This window comes from Brassica napus, chromosome C2, assembly GCF_020379485.1.
Source record: "Brassica napus cultivar Da-Ae chromosome C2, Da-Ae, whole genome shotgun sequence".
Lineage (NCBI taxonomy): Eukaryota > Viridiplantae > Streptophyta > Magnoliopsida > Brassicales > Brassicaceae > Brassica > Brassica napus.
In genome coordinates, this window is record NC_063445.1 from 42,557,992 (window position 1) to 42,581,334 (window position 23,343).

Sequence of the window (23,343 nt, forward strand, 5' to 3'; positions counted from 1 at the left end):
CATTTGTTTTTCCTTCTTCTTGATTAGTTTTGGGTGGCGTCTCATCAGTAGAGGTTTGTGTTTCCCTCTGCCAAAAATTAGAAAGGTCTATATATGTAAATCACCCAAAACTAATTGTAAACTCCAACTGTCATTGAGTATATACCTCTTTTGTCAGATTAGGAGTGAAAACTTGACTATCAAGGGCAGGCGTGTCATCCGATGGCTCTCTCTCAATCTGTAAAAATTATCACGAAGGCAATCCAGAGTACGTTCTAAAGCTTCCAAACATTAACTTAAAAATCCAAGATTTTTTTTTGACCATGTACCTGCTGAGTCTGACTTGGAGTATAAACGGGAGTTTCAATACTCTTTGGAGCTATTGGAGAAGAAGGTGTCTCATTCATTTCCATTGTTTCTTTCTGCAAAACTTGACTCTGAGCAGCAGGTGACTCACTTGTTAATTTCTCTCTCACAATCTGCAAAAAAATATCAGGAAATGCCATCATGAATACATTCAACTATAATTTCTAGAATAAATATTACCTCATCATCTGGTTTTCCATCTTGATTAGGATTGGATGGCCTCTCAGTAGGTGACTCACTTGTTTCTTTCTGTCAAAAATCAGAAAAGCCTTTATATGTAAAAAAAATCACCCAAAACTAATTTGTAAACTCCAACTGTGAAAACAATATCATTGAGCATATACTTCTTTTGTCAGATTAGGAGAGAATACTTGTGTATCAAGGGTAGGAGTGTCATCATCTGATTCATTCATTGTCTCCTGCAAAAATCAAGAATGCATTCAAGAATATGTACAAAAGTTTCCAAATATTACTTCAAAACTCAACAATATTTATTTGTTACATACCTCATGTGTCAAATTAGGCTGTTGAGACATTGGAGATAAAGGCGTCTCACTCGATGGTTGCGTGTAATCCTGCAAAAATCAGGAAGGTATTCAGGATTTTGTACAAGAATTTCCAAATATTTTCTTAAAATTTTTTGAGCATATACCTCATTTTGTTGAGACTTTGGAGATGCAGCTGATTCAATCATTGTCTCCTGCAAAAATCAGGAATGCATTCAAGAAGTACAAAAGCTTCCAAATATTACTTCAAAACTCAACAATATTTATTTGTTACATACCTCATATGTCAAATTAGGCTGTTGAGACATTGGAGATAAAGGCGTCTCACTCGATGGTTGCGTGTGAGACATTGGAGATAAAGGTGTCCCACTGGATCGCTGTTTGTCAAATATTAGGAAGGCATTCAAGTGATGGATTCTCTACCTCAGTGTATTTTTCACACAAGTAAGTCGGCCCAGGAACCTCAACTGTTGGTACACACTTACTGAACTTATTCCTTAGCAAAGGAATCGACTCTAGTATCCAAAGAAGGAATACTAGAGGATAACCTTGCAACTCAAATTTGGATTTATTCTCCAAATGATTCGCGACAGCGTTTTGAATTGACTTCAGGAGCACAATGTAAGCCTCTTTTCCCCATGGATATGTCATATCTTGTGCATTTTTCGCATATTCCAAAGGAAAACTCCCTCCTTTGCTCTTCCGCAATAATATGCTCTCTACCAGGATGAGCATTGCGAGGCATACTCTCTCCTCAGAAGCATCTTCTCTTGTGTTTCTGAGCTGGTCCACCACGTCACTTAACTTATGACTACGCCCCTTTAGCAATTCCCAATTAAATCTCTCGGTTTCCCTTCGTGGTCCTTCTAATGCACCACTACATTTCAAGCCTGTCATCATATGAAATTCTCTTATAGAGAACCTCATTGGCTGCGCACCGAAATGGAACCAGGCTTCATTCTCCTTGACAGAAACGATGCTTCTAGTGAGAATGGCGTAGACTATCTTTGCTGATAACTTCAATCCTCTCTCACTGAGCTTCATTATAGGTCCCAGAAATGATCCTCGGACTCTTATCATCTCATCTGGTTTTAGGATGCTGTCAATAATGGAGATATACTCTGAGACGGAATATTGGTTGATTGCTGACTTTTACTTTGGCTGTGAACCAATAGGATACTTCAGCTCTGGCAGTGCTAGTTTTAGAGGTACTGAATCTCCCATCTTGTTTCTATCCTGCGTAAACAAGGAAAAAAAAAAATTCAAACTTTTCTGGAAGGCTTTCCTGAAATAACACAACAAATGCTTCCTGAAATTATTATAAACACTAGACAGTTTCACAAGCAACAAAAGACTCATAAGCAAATTCAAGACCCTATCAAAAATATCAACATTCCTAATCAAAACAAGACTCCAAGCAAAAAAGTTTCAAAATGTGTTACCATCCGAGTTTCAATATTCAACATTCAATAGATGCAGCAACAAATGCTTTCTGGAAATCTTCTAAAAACATTCAATAGATGCAGCAAGAGACAACAAACTTTTATTTTATAAATTTGTACAAACACACAGAAGGTTGAATCTGCAACATACCTCAAAGAGATGAATTATGCTCCAACAACTTTGTGTTCCCACAATTCAAAAGTCTTTCATTTGCTAAGCTGGTTAATAAGAAAGAGTAAAAAACAAATCAAAATCAAAACGCAAGCTTCACAAATTTTAATTCAAAAACCCTAATTTTGAAAAGTTACATAGTGATTTGTGTCCGATTTTGAGAGTAGAGAGTGTGACGCTGATGATTAGATAGCCGGAGAAGATGATTAGCGAGCCGGAGAAGATGATTAGCGAGCCGGAGAAGATGATTAGCGAGCCGGAGAAGATGATTCCCGAGCCGGAGACGATGATTCCCGAGCTTGAGACGATGATTCCCGAGCCGGAGACGATGATTCGCGAGCCAGAGACGACAGTGCCGGTGAGGGTTTGAAGATTCCCGAGCCGGAGACGACACGGTTCGAAGAGTCGCGAGTGAAGGAAATGAATTGTTTGTTTTTTTTTAATTCTTATAACACAATGGCAATAGTGACATTTTACCCTTTAATGAATGTCATTTTTGTGACTTTCATTTCCTGGTGTCATTTTTGTGACATAAACTTGAAAGGTGTTCTTTTGGACAATTGCCCCCTATTCAAATATCAAACTATCTTGCTTACCTCTAAAATACAAAAAAAAAAGTGTTTAACAACCCGGTTGTTTCCAAATAGATGTGTTCAAAAGATTCATAGAAGATGATGAGAAGTTCAAGAGATATCTAATAAATGATTTCAAAGGGATGCTAAGTTTTTATGAAGCACTACACTTCAGAACAACAACGGATTATATATTGGATGAAGCATTGAGCTTTACATGGAGCCACTTGGAGCCAATAGCTACAGGTCAATTAGCAAGTCCAGGACACATTTCAAGGCTTATACAAAAAGCTCTTCACATACCTCAACACATGAACATTGAAGCACTGGTTGCAAGGGAGTATATTTCATTTTATGAACAAGAAGATAATCACGATGACACGCTGCTCAAGTTAGCAAAGCTCAATTTCAAGTTCTTACAGCTTCATTACTTCCAAGAACTAAAAACAATCACCCTGTATGTGAATATTCATCTAGTTTTAGGAAGTTTTCTTTGTGATTTCATATTTTAACATTTTGTACATATTTTCTGGCAGGTGGTGGAGGGGACTAGATCATACATCGAAATTACCACCTAATTTCAGAGAGAGAACCATTGAGAGTTGGTTAGCGGCATTGATGATGTACTTTGAGCCGCAGTTTTCACTTGGGAGAATTATGTCGGCTAAGTTATACTTAGCAATCACATTTCTAGATGATGCTTGCGATACATATGCTTCTATTGACGAAGTTATGAATCTGGTTGATTGTATAGAAAGGTACATTCTTTATATATATTTCCTGAAAATTTATGATGTTGCCAGGACCGGCTCAACATCATTTTGGGCCCTTGGGAAAATATAATTTTTAGACCCTATTATTATTAATTTTTATTTGTTTTCTGATTAAAATATTTTATGTTATTACATTTATAACACTATTTTAATTTAAATCTAATACCTATATTGTTAATAAAAAATGAAAAATAAAAATAAAAAATTGGAATTTGCATCATATAAATCAACAAGCTAGCTAGTAATGAGTGAAATATTGCATTCTTCTATCAATAGATGGGACCCTGATTACATGGGAAAACTTCAAGGCCACATGAAGACGGCCTTCAAATTTGTAATGAGCGTTTATAAAGAGTATGAAGATACATTGAGGTCACAAGGAAAATTATTTGTGTTGGACGAAATGATAGAAGAGGTTTTTACTTTCAAAAGCTTAAATAATTAATATGTTCACGTAAACTGGCTAGTAAAATTATATGTTGTTGTTATTAGTTCAAGATACTCGTGAGGACAAACCTCCAACTTGTCAAATGGGCACGAGAAGATTACATGCCTAGCGCTTTGATGAGTATATAGAAGCTGGTGGAGCTGAGATTGGTTCGTATACGGCCATATCTTGCTCTGATATGGGACTTGGAGAGATTGGTAAGAAGAGATATTTTGAGTGGCTAAGATCTAGACCAAAGGTTGTCCAAGTTCTAGCCGCAAAGACCCGTCTAATGGATGACATGACCGACTATGAGGTATCAGTTTTACTAAAATAATTTTAAAACTATTAAGTCGCGAATATGACATTAGGTTTGTTTCGAGAAATTTAGTTCTACTTGACTAGTTAATTATTGATTTGGTTTTCAATTCGCGGTTTAATGAAATGTGTGTGAAAAAAAACAATCAACTTGAACATACAAAACGTTTAATTCCCTTTTGAAAAATTCCTCCTTTGTAATATTTGGCTAATATATCATGTATTGTATTGTGGTTTATATGATCAGGAGGATATTGGTAAAGGTTACACTGCAAACGCACTCAACTATTACATAAAACAACATGGAGTTACCAAAGAAAAAGCTATAAAAGAGTTTGGTAAGATGATTAAAGATATCAACAAGATCGTTAACGAGGAGTGCTTGAAGACAACCAACATCTCTCGTAGAGTTCTTAACCAAATAATCAATTATGGACGCTCATTAGACGTTCTCTATACATCTGACGATGTCTTCAACCACCGTGAAGGCATGCTCAAGGAGCATATCACCACTTTGCTCGTTGATCCAATACATCTTTAGAGTTTAGAGTGGAGAAATCATAGCTTAACTTACTTTTTTGGGTTTCGAATAAAATGTGTTAGTGAATTTATGTTTTATAAAGAAAATTTATTTTGCTATGAGGACTTCACACTCAAATAAAAACATCTTGGACAATCTCCATCAGGTTCAGAGTTTTACGAGCATATGGTTACAACAAGTCCTCAAGTAAACAGAGCAGGTTTTCTGCATAACCATATGAAACATTGACCAAAATTTGAAGCGTTGATATGGCTCCCAAACTTCTTACATAAATTATTTAGAGCTTCTTAAATCTCGAGACCAGCCGTGAGGTAAAGAAAGTTATTGAACAAGTCATATGACTGAGTAGGGATGGGCGTTCGGGTACTCGTTCGGGTTCGGTTCGGTTCTATTCGGGCTTTCGGTGTTAAAAATTTCATCGGGTATTTATAAAATGACACAAAGAACACCAAACAAAGTTTTTCTCCTCAAACTAGCACTCAGGATCAGAAGTCACAAAAATAGGTTTCACTAAAGGGGTAATTTACCCTTATGCCCTCTTCTTTAAGTAATTAAAAAGAAAAAATTGAAATCAATTGTCGCCGTCCTCATTTCATCGCTTCTTCTTCTCCTCATCGCTGTCTTTCGTCGTCGTCGTCGTCATCGTCGTCGTCATCGTCGTCGTCATCGTCGTCGTCTCTGCAGACAGCGACATCATGATGGTCTCGAAGGAATGCAGTGCAGTCCTTCAAAACAGAGCAGTCAGGAAATTGGAATATCCTGGAAAATTTGTCCTATCTGTTCAGATTGGAAAGACAGTCTTCGCTTGTTCTTTATGCGATCTGGGTTCCAGTGTGAATCTCATGCCTTACTTAGTTGCAAAATGCGTGGGACTAACCAACTTCAAGCCAACCAGGATTTCTTTGGTGTTCGCAGACAGATCAGTCAAGTTGCCAGTAGGTGTTCTTGAAGATCTACAGGTTCAAATTGGTGACACCACTGTTCCGGCAGACTTCGTGGTTCTAGAGCTCGAAGATGAACCAAAAGACCCTCTCATTCTAGGCCGACCTTTCCTGTGCACAGCTGGTGCAATCATTGATGTCCGCAACGGGAGGATTGATCTCCAACTGGGAGATATTGTGATGAAGTTCAAGATGGATGAGTTTCTCAAACGACCTATGCTAGATGGTCAGACCTTCACGATTAGCGACGAGAATGCCGCCTTGACCCCTCAACAAGGGATGATCGAAGAAATCCTCGCAGATGATCCTTTGGAAGTAGCCCTGATACGAGTAGAGTCTGAGCAGAACACGTGCAACGTTGATGCTGACGGGTAAGAAAAGATGCTAGACTCGTGTGAAAGCATCGAGAAGACGGTCGCTTTTCTAAGTCTGGGGGAAACGAGCAATCAGATTTCACCAGAAGGTGCAACTGCTCCTAAAAAGCAGACCAAACCAACCAGCTAGCTCGATGATTCGTGGAGCGAACTCAAAGCTCCAAAGATCGAATTAAAGTCCCTTCCAGTGGGACTCAGGTATGCGTTTCTTGGACCTAATTCAACATACCCTGTCATCGTGAACTCTAAGCTTAATAATGTGGAAACTGCTAAACTATTGTGTAAATTGAGAAAATACCACAAGGCAATAGGATATTCGTTAGCTGATATTCCCGGTATTTCACATGATTTATGCATGCATAGAATACACCTAGAAGATGAATCGATGACTTCTGTAGAACATCAGAGGCGGTTAAACCCAAATCTAAAAGATGTTGTTAAGAAAGAGATAATGAAACTTCTGGAAGCTGGTGTAATTTATGCGATTTCTAATAGTAAGTGGGTTAGTCATGTTCATGTAGTTCCTAAGAAAGGGGGGTCATTGTGGTTGCTAATGAAAAGAATGAATTGATACCCACTAGGACAGTAACCGGTCACCGTATGTGTACTGATTTTCGAAAATTAAATACGGCTACACGAAAAGACCACTTCCCGCTCCCATTTATTGATCAAATGCTTGAGAGATTGGCTAACCACCCATATTACTGCTTTTTAGATGGTTATTCAAGTTTCTTTCAGATTTCCATTCACCCAGACGATCAGGTGAAAATGACCTTCACATGTCCTTACGGAACTTTTTCCTATAGGAGAATGCCGTTTGGTTTGTGCAACGCTCGCGTGACATTCCAGCGTTGCATGATGTCTATTTTCACTGACCTAATTGAGGATATAATAGAAGTTTTCATGGAGGATTTTAGCGCCTATGGAAACTCCTTTTCTGCGTGTTTGTCAAACTTGTGCAGGGTCCTTCAGCGCTGCGAGAAAAAGCATCTCGTTTTGAATTGGGAGAAGTGTCACTTCATGGTGCGAGATGGGATTGTTCTCGGTCACAAAATTTCAGAAAAGGGGATCGAAGTGGACAAGGCAAAGATAGAAGTCATTGTTGGGAAAAATATCCCGGTATCATTTCCTCCAGCCTCCAGGCAGGACCCAGACGCTCAGGTCCCCGATAAGGGAACGCTCCAGGTCCCCGCTAAAAGGAACCCCGAGTTCGGTCCCTGGAACCGAGCTCCCTTCCAAAAAATGGAAAACTTCTGATAAGGAGAACCTCCCATATTTCCGAATATGGAAGAGTTTAACCTAATGGAACCGACTCCCAGACGACTATATAAGAGCTACTAAAACCCTAAAGCAAGGGATCGACTTCTCCAAGGCTTAGAGACTAGAATTAGACGGCTAGAACTAGAGTTCATTCAAAGATCATTGTTACCTCTTTTGTTCTTGTTTGTCTGATCAATAATACGTCTCTTCAAGCCCATATTCTCATCATTCTCTCAAATCCTTACGAAATACATACAAACTCATCCGGTTTACCAGCTTGTCCCTCGTTCTGTGGTACTCTAAAAGAGCCTACACAAAAATCCCCTAACAGATTGGCGCTAGAAGGAGGGGAGTAGTCTAACTACATGATGGTGGTGGTGGATGACCACGGTGAACCAACTGAAGATGCTCAAACGACAGCTGAGCCTCAAAAGCAAATAGACGGCTTGCAAAGCCAAATCGCCGACATTCACCGAGCTCGGGAGACTACCGGAGAGAACCCCGACCTCTCTTCAGAAGTTCAAAATCTGAAGGAGAAACTTGACGAACACTCCAAACAGCTGGAGCAAAGCGCCGAGAAGCTAAGCCAGCTTCAGTCGGAGAACACTGTCCACCGGGACCAGAATCAAGCCCTCAACGCAACAGGCAACAAGAAGCATCGTTTCAATACCCGAATTCGGCCCATGGGAAACCTGAACACTCCTAACTCCGGAGAGGGCACAACCGATACACCTCCTACGTCGGGAGTAGCTGGGGCCACTCGGGAAGGGACCGAGAATCCTCAAATCCACAACCTGGAAGAGAGCGATTCCGAGCCGGAACCCGGGAAAGAAGCACCCGAGAGGGCAACGGCAACAGAGTCCTCCATAATCGCCTACCTGGAGCAGATTTTCTCTAAGAGATTTGACGCCATGCAGTCCATGGTAGAACGACTACCAGGAGTAGCTCCCCCAATCCGGAGGAGTAATCCAGATTCCTACGCCGATACCCCCTTCGTGGAGGAAATCGCCTCAGTCGAGATGCCTAGAAATTTCTCCTTCCCCATCATCAAGATGTATGACGGTACTGGCGACCCCGACGATCACATCACGCAGTACAATCAAAGGATGTTGGCGGTTGCACCCCTTAAGGAGTCCCGCGAAGCCACGATGTGCAAAGGGTTCGGTTCCACTCTGATCGGACCTGCCTTGCAATGGTACATCAGTCTCCCCACCAGGTCCATATCTTCCTTCGCAGGCCTGAGCGACAAATTCGTGAAGCAATTCGCAAGCAGTAGGAGCTTGGAGAAGACTTCAGATGGTCTCTACAAGATCCTCCAGCATCGAGTGGAACCCCTGCGAGGCTACATAGCCCGCTTCAACCAGGAGAAAGTGGTGGTCCCCGAATGCAGCATCCTACCGCGATCTCTACCTTCAAAAGTGGTCTACTTCTAGATGGGGGGCTATACAAAGAGTTGACCATGTACCCTTGTAAGACCATGGAAGATGTGTTGTCCCAAGCCTGGGCTTAGGTGAAGATGTGGCTAGCCGTGCCAAGGATCAGCCAAAGCAGGACCAAAGGTCAGCCTGATCAGATCGAGGAGACCGAGAGGGAAGATCCTCCTAGAAAGGATCCAAAGACCCTGGTAGTAGGAACATGGGCAGGTTCCAGTACCGGCCTAAAGTTAAGGAAGAAAAGATGTCGGTATCTACCTGGCCCGATATCTCCCATCTCTCAGTACTAACACCAGAACTAGTCAACGCACTGAAACAGATGGGCCAACAGGTTAAGTGGCCTCCAAAGATGAAAGCACCTGACTCGTTCCGGAACCCGGAACTTTGGTGCGACTTCCATCTCGATCATGGCCACAAAACCGAAGACTGCATTGCCCTGAGGATCGAGGTCAATGAACTACTCCAAAAGGGGCATCTCTGAGAATTCCTCTCAGAGAAAGCCAAGGCCCACTTCAGCAAAGAGACAGCAGGGAAACCCAAAGGAGCTGCACCAACCTAACCACCTCGCCAAGAGCGGGTGATCCATGTCATATCCGGAGGTTCGGAAGTAAGCGGAATGAGCCACGCAGCCGCAAAGAAAAGCACCCGTAACGCAAAGCATGGTCTGGAAACGACCAAACCAAAGCGCCTACTTCTAGGCACCGACGAGATAAGCTTCACAGCTAAGGAGCAAGAGAAGATCCTAGCTCCCCACCATGATGCTCTAGTTATCTCTCTCACCGTAGCAAACTGCTTGGTGAAAAGAATACTAGTAGACAACGGCAGCTCCAGCAACATTATCTTCCAGACGGCATACCACGATCTAGGGCTGGAGGAGAGCACCCTGACGCGCAAGGTAACACCACTCATCGGGTTCAGCGGCGAGGTCAAGCAAACCGCCGGAGAGGCTATCCTCCCAGTATACGCTGAAGGGGTCAACATGTCTACCAAATTTCTGGTCGTAGATTGCCAATCAGCATATAACATGATCTTGGGACGACCATGGATTCACGCCATGGGAGCAGTCCCTTCAACCCTTCATCAGATGGTGAAGTTTCCTACACCCTGGGGCATCATAATAATCAGGGGAGACTAAAAGAACTCTCGATCCTGCTATCAGACCACCCTGAGGGGGAAGACCAAGATCTAATAGCAATTACAGAGAAGACCTCGGACCCCGCAAACCCAGGGATCAGAGGTCAATGATACAAGTAATTGGGGGTCGTTCCGGAGAAGGCGGACCATGAATCATTCCAAGAACCCGAGGAATCCTTAGAGAACCTATGTCGACCGCTCCGCATGGTCTCCCCCGAAGCCCTTCAAAGTTGCATCTGCTCGCAAGACCTGGTCCTTGCAGGACCCTCGTCCCCCGCCTCACATAGACAAGATCACCGAAAACCTTATCAGGTATCAGCCAGTGGTCTCGCGGATAAACAAGTGGGGCACGAGTACTTCAAGGAGACCTCCTCAGAGGGTATATCGGACGGTTCCGGAGTAAAGGGCGCCTCGCAAATGCAGGATGGAGACACTTAGCCAGGCAGGAGTCCTCCGAACCTGGTCGCTCTAGTGGATGAATGAGACTACACGTTTCATGGAAGTGCTGAAAACCTTCATCAACAAGAGACAGTGGTCCCCGAACACTAAGGTCTGGGGAATGAAACAAGTCTCGACCGCGGTCCCTAGACCCAAGAAAGAGGCAGAACCCCGCAGAAGGAGGAACCCTCCAGCAAGGACGCTCGTCCTAAAAGCAAGTCAAACCCTGCGGATCACCTAGCAACAAGAGGTAAAACATGGCCTAACCACCGGGGTACCTCGCAAGCTGATATCTTTTACGGTCTCCGGACCATGATTTCTATTAATTATTTTATCTATTATTTAAGCATAAGTTTTTCCTACACCTATGTACGCTTAAATGTCTCCGGACAAAGCTTATATAATAAAATAGTTCCGACTATAAAAGAGTAGTAGGAATGCCATAATACTTAAAGGGGCAAACGAGTTGGATCAGGTCCAAGAGACCTTCGATCCTGGCCAACCCTTAATGACAAGTGGTACGACAACGAAAAAACAAAACGGGTATGAGACATAAGGTAGGAATGGGTCTGCGCAAGCCTGAGTATGCCGTCAATACTACCTAAAACCCCTGTATAGCCTCAGGCATATTGGGGTCCCAAACAAAAATACCTAAAATGTGAAAGTACCTATATTAAAACGCTATGTGCTAGAATAATACAGGGGACACGAGGTATAATTTCCCTTGAGCAAGTGCAAAAGTCCGGGAGCACCACATAATATTCTACTTCTCTAGACGTGGGAAGTAGCAAAGCCTGGCACTTGGGTTTTCACCCACACCAGCACCCTCTAAGTCTGATAGTGGCTTTCTGCAGAAAGCAGCATGCAACACGGGAACTCGATAGTGACCAGCTTCCGAGCGGTAGAATGCGATACCCCAACAGGTACCGAGAGTGGCAGAATGCAGTCCCTTTAAAACCTTAATTCCGGGTTCTGAGAAAGAACTCCGGGCTCAGACAGGCCTCAGGGCCAAGAACTTATTGGTTCCCTAAAAAGACTCCAGGGTCCAAAGACCACGTATCCAACTCAAGACCTCAGGGTCCAGAACCCACGGGTTCCCTAAGAAGAGACCCTCGGGTCCCAAGATTATTAAAATTCTCCAACCGACCCCAGGGTCCCCAGAGGAGATCCAGTCATACGAGACCCACGAGGTCTGATCATTGCAAGGTCCAAAGGTTCCAAGGAACCTTAACACCCGGGATCCATGGGTTCTCTGACATCCATAACATCTAGAGCTCATGTGGCCCAGGTCCTATAAGAGACCCTCAAGCAATCAACGCTTGGCTCACTTGAGCAGTATTCACCAGCTCTGCAATCCTGACTAATGAGTCAAGCTTCAAGATCCCAGGGTCACTCAAACAACCTGCAAACTTCTGAAAGATTGTTGGAAATCACAGAACTAAAGATCCCAAAGACGAAGGACAAGCAAGCAAACGAAAAATGCAAATCCGGAAAGCATAAATCAAAAGGCCACAACAGGGCCATCGTTTGAAACAACAAAATACAAAGGCACAAAGGCCTGGTCCAGAGTTTTAAAGCCTTCACCAACGGCAGTTACAAAATAAAACCCCTCTAAGGGGTCAGGAGTACGTACAACAAAATATCGGGATCAGTTGGCTGGAGGGTCGTCAGCAGTGGGCTCTGGCATCTTCTTCACTTCCTCGTCACCAGGAACCTGAGGCTCATACTCAAAGGAGGGAGCTGGGAGTCCTAGAAGCTTGGCTTCGGTGATCTTCACCGTCTTGTACTGCTCTAGGGTATTCACAGGATCCCAACTATCGGTCTGACCACTAAGACACTCCCGCATCAGCTCCCATCGGGCCACGGCCTTGGCACAGTTCACAGCCATGGCCTTCTCGGCCTCAAAGGTTTCCGCAGCATCCTTCAGATCGTTCAGCTCCTCCTCCCTATTCTTCAGTTGGCTCCTCAGAGAGACGTTCTCTGTTTCCGCCAGCTCCCCTGCTTTCTCTTGGTTCCTCACCTTGAGCCTCAACGCCTTGATCTCCTTGTCCTTGGCTAGAGAAGCATCTTTTTCCTCGCGCAGCTGGGAGGCCAGAGTATCCATCTCGACTTTTGTAGAAGCTGCACCTTATATCCTCTCCCCGAGATGGTATAGTTGAGACGCCACCTACGCATAAGCTCTGATCAGCAGCCGGAACCAAAAGACCAAAGAATCGTATGAGGTATTACCTGAAGTAAGTGACCCTGGAGCGACTGAATAGCCATGGAAGAATCATCTTCCGATGCCAGAAGCACCGGAGTCGAAGGGAACACCTTCGCGTTGAGGTTGGTGAGCACTGTGGCCCAGTCATAAGGGGCAGAGGGAGAACCTTTAGGAGAAGAGCCCGACGCCTTAGATTTCTTCTTGGAAGAGGAAGGAGCTGCAGCAGCAACCGCCTGGCGTTTGCTACTCCTGATAATTTGCACCTCGTCATCGTCTTCGGTAGGAGCAACTTGCTTGGGGGCAGCTTTCCTTGTGGACATCACCTCAAGAGCCTTCTTGTACTCTGCCAGAGCCTTGTCACCCTTGGATCCTGACATCTCACCTAGCACATGAAAGTAGATCAAGTCAGCAACTATAAGAAGAGGTATGGAAGAAAGTGGAAAGCTTACCCCAGATACTGCAATGCTTTAATGCTGCTTTGCTCACGAGAAAAGGAATCTGACGTCGCTCGAGAGGAAGCTTCAACACCTGCTCGATGGTATCCTTCCCCGAATAATAGTCAACACGAGGCAAATCTGCATTAAAAAGACAAAAGATCGTTAGTATCCTAGTATCTAGATAACCTTCTTGGTTCCTACGACTAGCCTACCCTCCAATCGCCAAATAGAGGAAAAGCTCGGGAGGTGCATAAAGGCGAATTTTTCCGTCCAGTTTTCCTCAAAGGCCGGAAGCCATTTTCTCTCCTTCTTGACAACTTCCCTAACTGGGGGCTCCTTGCCTTGAGGATGAAGGTGATACCTCCACTCTGTGCTACTTAGAGGAGAGACATAGTAAGAACACAGGACCTCAGCCACTCCAATCACAAGTCCGTTGAGGTCACCTAAATTCTGCAGAGCTATTAATGTCCTCCAAGCCGGAGGGTTTAGTTGACTTGGTAAAATCCCTAGAGTTTCGGACATCTTAGCTACCAAAGAGGGAATTTGATCCCTGAACCCAGACGCGAAGTAACCTTCTTAGACAGGAACCTCATCCACACCGAAATCAGAAACCCTGTCTTCTGGATCAGATACTCGAATAGCAACATCATCAGGGAGCTCGTACTTCTTCCTCCAAACCGCGACCTCCTCAGCCCCTATCACCGAAGGAGGGCCAATCGGAAGATATCGGCTCCCCCCTACCGGTGAAGCTCTCTTAGCAACGATAGCTTTGGGATCTTTCGATTTGGCAGCCAGATCCAGAGAAGAATCGGAAGAATCCATAGATTCCGTCGGAGCAACCCTCGATCTACTAGATCTAACTCTACTACCTATGGAAGAAGAATCTGGAGAGAGACCCGACTCAGTCTTCATATCAAGAGCGGAAGGAAGAAAGGATCTAAAAGTAGGCAAAAGAGAAGGAGAGGTTACCTGCAGAATGAGGACCCAAGTCGAGATTTGGAGATCACAAGAAAACTGCGAGAGGGAGAGAAAAGAAAACTAAAGGAATCAGGAGGAATCAGAGGGGTAGAATCGAAAACCCTAGAAACACTTTACACGCGTCGGGGGGGAAAGACCACGCGTGAATACGAATCTCGAGACAGATATCGAAGAGCTCCCCCTTTTCTCGCCAAAATTTTGGACCAAAATACGGGGACCATAAGGATCCCCCTTACTATTTCCCCAGCTCAGGGAATCTCAGCCATAAGAAGCCCCAGTCCTCTCCAATAGGAACTCTCTCATCTGCAGAGTCAAAGCATCGACCCCGTAGCACTCCCGCCTTTCCTCAAAGCAAAGGATCATAGCCTCAAAGATCCCTGGATTCTCCCAGCAAGAACTCTCTCCAGCCCGCACGCGGTTCAAAATCCAGAGCTCCAGCCTCGTCATCTCCAGAAGATAAAAGAAACTACTACTAGACTCCGGTCAAACACGAAGGAGTCAATCCTCACCTGGGTTCAGAAAGAGTTCTGTCTTGAGTGGAACCCAGGCTAGCAAGACCAGTGGAACGGGGTCCTGCCTAAGGCGAACCTGCTGAGAATAAGCAACCCCGGTTGACTTGAGTGCACAGGTTATTCCCCGACTGCGATGACGAAATCGAGAAATAAGGGGCAAACTGTTGGGAAAAAATATTCTGGTATCATTTCCTCCAGCCTCCAGGCAGGACCCAGACCCTCGGGTCCCCGATAAGGGAACACTCCAGGTCCCCGCTAAAAGGAACCCCGACTTCGGTCCCTGGAACCGAGCTCCCTTCCAAAAATTGGAAAACTTCCGATAAGGAGAACCTCTCATATTTCCGAATATGGAAGAGTTTAACCTAATGGAACCGACTCCCAGACGACTATATAAGAGCTACGAAAACCCTAAAGCAAGGGATTGACTTCTCCAAGGCTTAGAGACTAGAATTAGACGGCTAGAACTAGGGTTCATTCAAAGATCATTGTAACCTCTTGTGTTCTTGTTTGTCTGATCAATAATACGTCTCTCCAAGCCCAAATTCTCATCATTCTCTGAAATCCTTACGAAATACATACAAACTCATCCGGTTTACCAGCTTTTCCATCGTTCCGTGGTACTCTAAAAGAGCCAACACAAAAATCCCCTAACGGTCATGATGAGCTTACAACCTCCAAACTCTGTCAAAGGAATCAAGAGTTTCCTCGGACATGCTGGCTTTTACAGAAGATTCATCAAGGACTTCTCCAAAATCGCAAGACCACTCACTCGCCTGCTCTGCAAGGATACAAGATTTGAGTTCGATAGTGATTGTTTGCCAGCCTTCCACACGATCAAAGGAGCTCTAGTCAGCTCACCCATCGTGCAACCACCAGACTACGAGCTCCCATTCGAGATCATGATAGACGCAAGCGATTTTGCAGTTGAAGCAGTGCTAGGACAACGAAAAGACAAGAAGCTTAACGTGATCTATTACGCGAGCAGGACATCAGATGAAGCTCAGTGTCGCTATGCAAGTACATAAAAGGAACTTCTAGCAATTGTCTACGCCTTTGAAAAGTTCAGATCCTACTTAGTTGGATCTAAGGTGATAGTGCACACAGATCATGCAGCATTGAGGTATTTGCTGACGAAGAAGGATGCGAAACCAAGGCTACTCCGACGGATTTTATTACTCGAGGAATTTGACCTAGAAATCAAAGACAAAAAGGGCATTGAGAATGGCGTTGCGGATCACCTCTCCAGAATGAAGATAGATGAAGATACAGCACTTGATAACAGCCTTCCAGTCGAGCATGTCTACTCGATCAGTTTGGGAAGCGTCAAAGAACAACCGCTCAGTCCAGTTTGCTCCAGCGTTCTGGAACACCTTGTCTGTGCAATCAAAAAGCAACATCCCAATCTTCCATGGTTTGCTGAGATCGCCAACTATCTGGCTGCTGAGAAAGAACCTGTCAAATTCACTGGCAATGATAAAAGGAAATTTCTAAGAGGAGCAAGACATTACTATTGGGATGAACCCTATTTGTACCATAGTTGCAAGGATGGAGTATTCCGACGATGTGTATCCGAGTCTGAGATTCGAGGAATCCTCTATCACTGTCATGGTTCCTCTTACGCAGGGCACTTTGCAAAATTTAAAACCGTCTCTAAGATCCTTCAAGCCGGTTTTTGGTGGCCAACAATGTTCCAAGATGCCCATTCCTACATCTCTAGATGCGACTCATGCCAGCGACAAGGGAATATCAGTAAACGGAATGAGATACCTCAGAACTTCATCCTGGAGGTTGAAGTATTCGATTGTTGGGGAATCGACTTCATGGGACCATTCCCACCATTCTTCAAGAACGAGTACATCTTGGTAGCAGTTGACTACGTTTCCAAGTGGGTGGAGGCGATTTCCAGTCCCACAAACGACGCAAGGGTGGTAACTAAGATGTTCAAAACCATAATCTTTCCAAGATTTGGGGTACCACGCGTAGTCATCAGTGATGGGGGTAGTCACTTCATCAACAAGATCTTTGCAGGTCTATTGAAGAAGAATGGCGTGCAACACAAGGTAGCCACGCCATATCACCCTCAAACTAGTGGGCAAGTGGAAGTTTCAAACAGAGAGATCAAGAGCATCCTGCAGAAAACAATTAACACAAATCGCAAGGATTGGTCGCTCAAGTTAGACAACGCTCTCTAAGCTTACAGAACAGCTTACAAAACACCAATCGGGACCACTCCTTACAATCTGGTGTACGGTAAAGCTTGTCACCTGCCGGTTGAGTTGGAGTATAAGGCAGCTTGGGCTGTGAAACTACTCAACTTCGACATCAAACCAGCGGCAGAGAGACGATCCATGCAGATTCAAGAACTGGAAAAAATTAGGCATCTTGCCTATGAAAGCTCTAAGATCTACAAGGAGCAAACTAAGGCTTACCATGACAAGAGGATCATCAACCGCAAATTTCAACCTAAGGATCAGGTGCTCCTGTTCAACTCAAGGTTACGATTGTTCCCTGGAAAGTTGCGATCTAGGTGGTCCGGACCATTCACCATTAAAGAGGTCCGCCCCCACGGAGCTGTCGTGTTGCTGAACTGAACACGAAAGGGGAAGAATTTGTTGTCAATGGCCAACGCATAAAGCCATACCTTGTTGAGACAGCAATCACAGAGGGTGAAGTGATTCCCCTAAGCGAGCCTCCCTTAGCCTAATAGGCCAACCAAGTCAAGCTAGTGACTTAAACCAAGCGCTTGGTGGGAGGCAACCCACTGGTGAGTGTAAATATTTCTTTTAGATTTCGTTTTTGTGTTTCTTTTTACTTATTTGAAGGATAAAAATAAAAAAAACCCGAGTTACTAAAAACCGGAACAGTCTCCGACTTTTCGGAGCAGCCGCTCTGCTAAGGTAAGTTCCTCGAGGAAAAAAAAAACGTTTTTATTAGATTTGAATTAATTTTGTAAAATAGAGGGAAACCCTAGGAAATAAGAAGTGGGGCACGAAGTGGGCCTATAAAAAGGGAACTTTCCCCATCTCTTTTCCACTTCCACAAAAACCGCCCCCCATCGTCCCTCTCTCCTCTCCCCCTCTCCTTTAAAAACCTAAAACTCTTTCAACTTCTTCAACTTATTGTGAGTTTTTCGGTTTCTACTTGCTTGCTTTCGAACTGTTTGGCTAATTTGCAGGACTCTACCATCACCAATCGAACGGTAAGAGGCGAAATCACACTGTGATTCTCGGCCTAAAAATCTCTTTTTCTTCTCTTCTTTGCGCTTGAATAGATCGATTTTAGGGGTTATCAAAATCAAAATCGACCTCTCCTTTTGCTGCTAGGATGGTTAATAGAAGTTGAGATGAGAATGGTTAAATCGATTAGGTTAGATGGAAAGTAATCACCTTTAGGCCAATGTTCTTCAATTGCACATGCATCGATTGTTTGGATATAGATTTTAGGATCTATTAAGTCGATTTCTGTTGATTATACCACTACAAGATTGTATTTGATTTACCATTATCAATCGCTTGCTCTTTATACATTGGGTTATGGAAAAGTCCGGAAAGAGCACTTGCAATCACAAAAGCTCCCAACTTTTTCCATTCAAACCCAATCGAAGGGTACTAAGAACTTATCCTTTGGTTTTGTTTTGCAGATGGCTCCCAGACGAACCAAGGCAGCATCTAGAATCAAGCCCCAATACGCTCGGGGTGAACCGGAGGATTACATTGTTCCCCCAACCTACCCATGGCCACGCAAAGAGGGAACCGAGATCTCCATCACAGACCCGAACATCCCAAAGTCCTCGAAGACAAGATGGGATAAGGAAGCCTCGCGCCGCTACAACACTCTGCTCAACACCAACATCTTCCCCACCCGTTTTGTCGACGCCGGGGCTTTGAGGATTTACATGCGGTTCTCCATGTTCTGGGAATAGCTGATCTCTGTCACAGAACTCACCTGCTGTACCCTGATTTGGTGAGGCAAGTCCACGCCACCGCGGAGCTAACTTTCAAGAGGCCCGGCTTCCCGATCTTTGAGGAAGCCTCTTTCACTTTCTTTGCGAGTGGTGTTAAGCACTCCATCAGCTTGGAGACGCTGACTAAGATTTATGAGATGTCCGAGGAGTACACTCAGACGTCCTTCCCCAAGAAGTTTATCCCAGAGCAAGCATTCTGGAAATTCATCGCTTCAGGGGATTTCAAATCCCGATCAGCCAGTCAGTCTCACATCCGTAACCATATTCTGTGCATTACTGCTAAGGTCCCGAGCAATCTGCTCTTCACAAATGACCAGATGTCAAAGGTGACACGGGGAGAGTTGCAGATGCTATGTGCCGGTGTTGAGGATGAGCTCAAATCCTCCGACATTGGGATTCTGACCGCGCCGATAACAACCAGTCCCGGTTGTGTGCTTGTTCAGATGTTTGTGGACAAGAAAGCCATACTGGTTAAGGGTTCTTTGAAGAAAGACCGTTCTGGGAGTTTGCTTACTCCTCTCTTCCGCCACTTAGAGATTGATCTCACTGTCTATTAGTGTAACGAGACAGCGGCGTCCATTGATATCCCTTACCTGATGAACTGCCAGATTCTCCACGACGAGACCACCTACAGTTTCCTCAGTCAGGACGGGAGAAACCTCTACTGCAAGCTGCCTCAACCGAACATCACCTCACTAAGTGATGTGACCAACATCTGTTTCGTCCCTGGTGCTCAGTATCTCTACGCCGACCCAAAGTCATCACACCGTGACGACACTATGGACGATGTTGAGTTTGTCCGCACAGATGGAGGCGACAATGCATATGACCTGGGTCCCCTTGATGACAACACAGATGACGCCGCCTACCGTCGCTGGATGGTAGATTCTCAGCGCAAGAACAACAGCCTCATGAAGAGGATACTGAAGGCGATTACTGGAGGATGCATGGGAGCTCCGAGCACAGCTGAACCTCATCAAGACCAGCCTACACCGCGTAGTCATCGTCCAGGGAAGGAGCGACCAGGAACTGCAAGGGGTGACGAAGAGACTCCACTCCGAGCAGAAGGAACAGGCGTTCCGCGGGCCAGTCCGAGAGCGATGATACTGACTAAGCAGTCTCCTAGTTTTGTCTACATTGTTATATCCGTTTGAACTATTTCTATTTCTGTTTTTGTTTCCTGCACTTGTTTATTATTTTCGCCTTTCCTTGAATTATTTTCTCACCAGGGATGGTGAGAAGTAAGTCTGGGGGAGGCGCTTATCTGCTACTAATCGTTTACCTTTGGTTTTTATGTTTAGAGTTAGTCCGCTTTGATTTCATTATCGAGTCAGTTTGTTAAGATCGAGTCAGTCCAAACTTTGTGGGAATCAGGACCTTATTCTATGATGTGTATTAACCACCCTCGTGCTCTAATTCTTCTTATTCAGTGACCTTAGCAGAAGCGACAGACGCACATGTGGATCCAGAACACCCTGACATTACATCATCTTGTTCTCCAAAAGCTTTCAGCTTGTCGAGGTTACTCTGGAAAGACTTAACTCCATCTAACTTGAACTTAATCTTGACAGCAATTCTTCTTGTTATGGGCGTTAGAATAAGGTTTAACGTGATCAACACTCAGAACTTCTTATTCTTATTATCCATCTTGATGATCCTGAGTGGCTAGCTCATCTTTAGCTAGTACCCACCTTAAAAACCTAAAGCCTTTGTTCCGCCGTCATGCATTTGTTATTCAGTATCTTATGTGCATATATGTACAAAAGGGCCGGAGAGGAAAGGATCGACACAGTCTCTCACTCGTTGATGCAACATAATTTTCTGCTGAGGAATAGGCGGAAGCACATGGAGCAGCCGCTCCACCCCCGATGATCTAACTAAGAAAAGAAGAGAGACAAGAATGAATGTGAGGTCAAGAACTCCAGTGGCATGTCACTATCACAATTGTTACCTCCTGCTTCGTCACCATCACCTATGTATTAGACCAAAAAAAATTCAGCTTTATGTACTTCAGAATAAGGTGATGAAGAAGGAGAAGATTCTAAAGAAAAAACAGACGCCACTAGTAAATTAGAAGGAGTATAAAGAAAAGAGATGATAACCATGCAGATCAGAGCGACTGTTCCTAAAGAAGAACATGCAAAAACAAGTAGAGGCTGTGGACATCAATGGATCTATCATCTCTTGCAATTTTGCGTGATATCCTGCATTCTCTACGAAATTTGGTAACCCCTAAATACTGATTAGCTCCACTTAAACACAAAAAGGCATGTTTCATACCTAGACCGTTACCCTATCTAATGCCTATGATGAGAAGCTCACACTACTCTTAATTGAATATAAGGAGTTTTGTCTGGAAGATTTTAACTTTGGCAGGTATGAGATACAGAGTATGGAGCCGTTTTGAACAGCAGTCAGTGGGGTTCTTGGAAAGGATGTATCGTTTTAGCTAAACTGCTTATATGGTTCAGAGATTCGTGGTTATTGTATGATTGCTAAGAATAGGCGAGTTCCCACACTTTCAAACCTTTCTCTCAGTTCTTGGTACTTGATTTTGTTTGAGGACAAACAAGGATCTAAGTCTGGGGGAGTTGATATATTGTGTTTTTGGCACATTATACGTATGTTTTACTAATAATTTTCAAGGTTTTATCGAGTCTTTTTAGTCCCTTTCGAGTCATAGCAGGTCTAGAGTTGCATTGGATGGGAAATGGACCAGCTAGAGGAAAAGAAGAGAGAAAAGTATGATTTGGAGTCTTTCGCGCGGAACAGCCAACCGGAGCAGCCTGAGTGCATGCTCCAGCGACGGAGATAAAAAAAAAGGAAGTTTCCAAATATTTCGGGATTTGCCCTAGATTTCCTATTTCTTTCCTATAGCCGCATGTGGCTCCTATATATATAGTTTCCTATTTATTATTTTAGACCTACATTAGTTTTTACGCAAGAAAGACCTAAGAGAGCTTGTGATTTGCGATTTGCTACTTGTAAGGTAGACGGCTCCATCTATCTCCTAGAGAAGATTATCCTGAACCCTCTGATTTCTTTGATCTATTATATGTAGTGTTATTCAGAAATTATGCCTCTCTGTTCTTGTGTTATGTCTGAGTAGTGACCGAGTTAGTTTAGGGTTCTAGGGTTTGGATTCGTGAGATGTAGCATAAATAAGTCATCTTTAGATTGTCTACATTCATATCTGTTCTTATTGCTTGCATTGAACCGATCACTTAGTGCATGAATTAGGGTTAATCAATTTAGCTAGCCGTTAATTGATAACTTGACACGATTTGAATGAGCTTTGCATCCTTAGTTAGCGAGAGTAGATATTACAGTGTATTGTGAACATATCAGACTTGATCTCTAAGGCTTGCCATCGAGTCTTGATCCAAACGAGAGTTTAGGTATCAAGACCGACTCGCAAAGGAATCAACACCACGAGAGTGGGTTGATTCAATAAGAGTGATCCGAGTTTAGACTTATTATAAACTGGACTTGAATAATTGTTTGGCTTGTGATTTCCATACCTGAAGAAGAAATCCTAGACTAGCGCCTTTAAATCAATTCAAAACAACTTAATCTTGTTACTTGTTCTTTACGTTATTTACTTCTTTAAAAATCCCACTTCGTTTTAGCTAAATTTTGATCCCATAAAGATAAAGTGTGAACTGGTCCTCTGGAATTTAATCTAAAGATATTACGACTACACTGTTAACTTGACGGTAGACAAAGATCCAATTTTAGTGTATCATTAAACCCAAAAGAAAACCATCAACAAAACATTAGGTTTAATGCATGATAGACACGTTGCTTGTCGTCGTGGCTTCTTCTCTGCGGAACCGAGGAAAGAGAAACCGGTGCCGGAAATCATGCCGGAAAACTCATCAATCTCTGCCTTCGATTCAATTGAAATCTGCTAGCATGCTCTTTCATCGTCACTGATCATAACGTTTTCATCTCAAATCGCCAGAAGTTAATTCCAGAGAAAAGCTTCAGACAAACAAGAACAAGACCTTGTCGGAACACCCGATAAAGCAGCTCCAATTCTTCTGCGTTCTGCACCCGATTCCCAAAGCAAAATCTAAATCTCAAACCTTGACCCTCATGGATACTTCGAGTTAACACATAATCGAAGATTGGTGCCCCTTCAAAATCAAGGCCCAAGCATTTCTAACCAACAGAGAATTCAATCCCAAGATCAAGCGGTCTAACCATAGCGAAGCAGAAGGTGAAGAGCTTTGACCATTGATCTGATACTAATCGGATACTTTACTGAATCAACTTAGAAACAGAGATAAATAAACAGCTTGACGATCTAATCTGTTTTTCAATTGAATATACAACAAAATCACCAAAAGTGAAACACTATAAAATTCGTCGAGACGAAGAAGAGATTCGCCTAGCGAAGAAAACAAGTCGATCACTTGGATCGAATATTTTACAGAAACAAAAACAAGAGTCTCATCTCCTTCTCTGTGAAAGATGGTAGTGAGAGAACGGAGAAGAGTAGAGAGAACTCTCATGACTTGATGAATAAGTACGATAATATCATAGTTAAATTTATATTATATTTACTTTA

At 43.6% G+C, this 23,343-nt stretch overlaps 2 protein-coding genes and 1 pseudogene across 2 annotated transcripts; 2 read left to right on the plus strand and 1 right to left on the minus strand.

Moving 5' to 3' along the window:
- Positions 1 to 674: 674 nt before the first annotated feature.
- LOC125582408 lies at positions 675 to 1,895 on the minus strand. Its single transcript, XM_048749101.1, has 3 exons — positions 1,275 to 1,895; positions 998 to 1,045; positions 675 to 764 (listed from the first exon to the last, which is right to left on the minus strand). The coding sequence occupies exons 1-3, from the start codon at positions 1,893 to 1,895 to the stop codon at positions 675 to 677; spliced, it is 759 nt and encodes a 252-aa protein (XP_048605058.1).
- A 64-nt stretch (positions 1,896 to 1,959) lies between these two features.
- On the plus strand, positions 1,960 to 6,024 carry LOC125582409 (annotated as a pseudogene).
- A 3,696-nt stretch (positions 6,025 to 9,720) lies between these two features.
- On the plus strand, positions 9,721 to 10,239 carry LOC125582410. The gene has a single exon (XM_048749102.1). It carries the CDS (start codon positions 9,721 to 9,723, stop codon positions 10,237 to 10,239), a length of 519 nt encoding a protein of 172 aa, XP_048605059.1.
- The last annotated feature ends 13,104 nt before the right edge of the window (positions 10,240 to 23,343 follow it).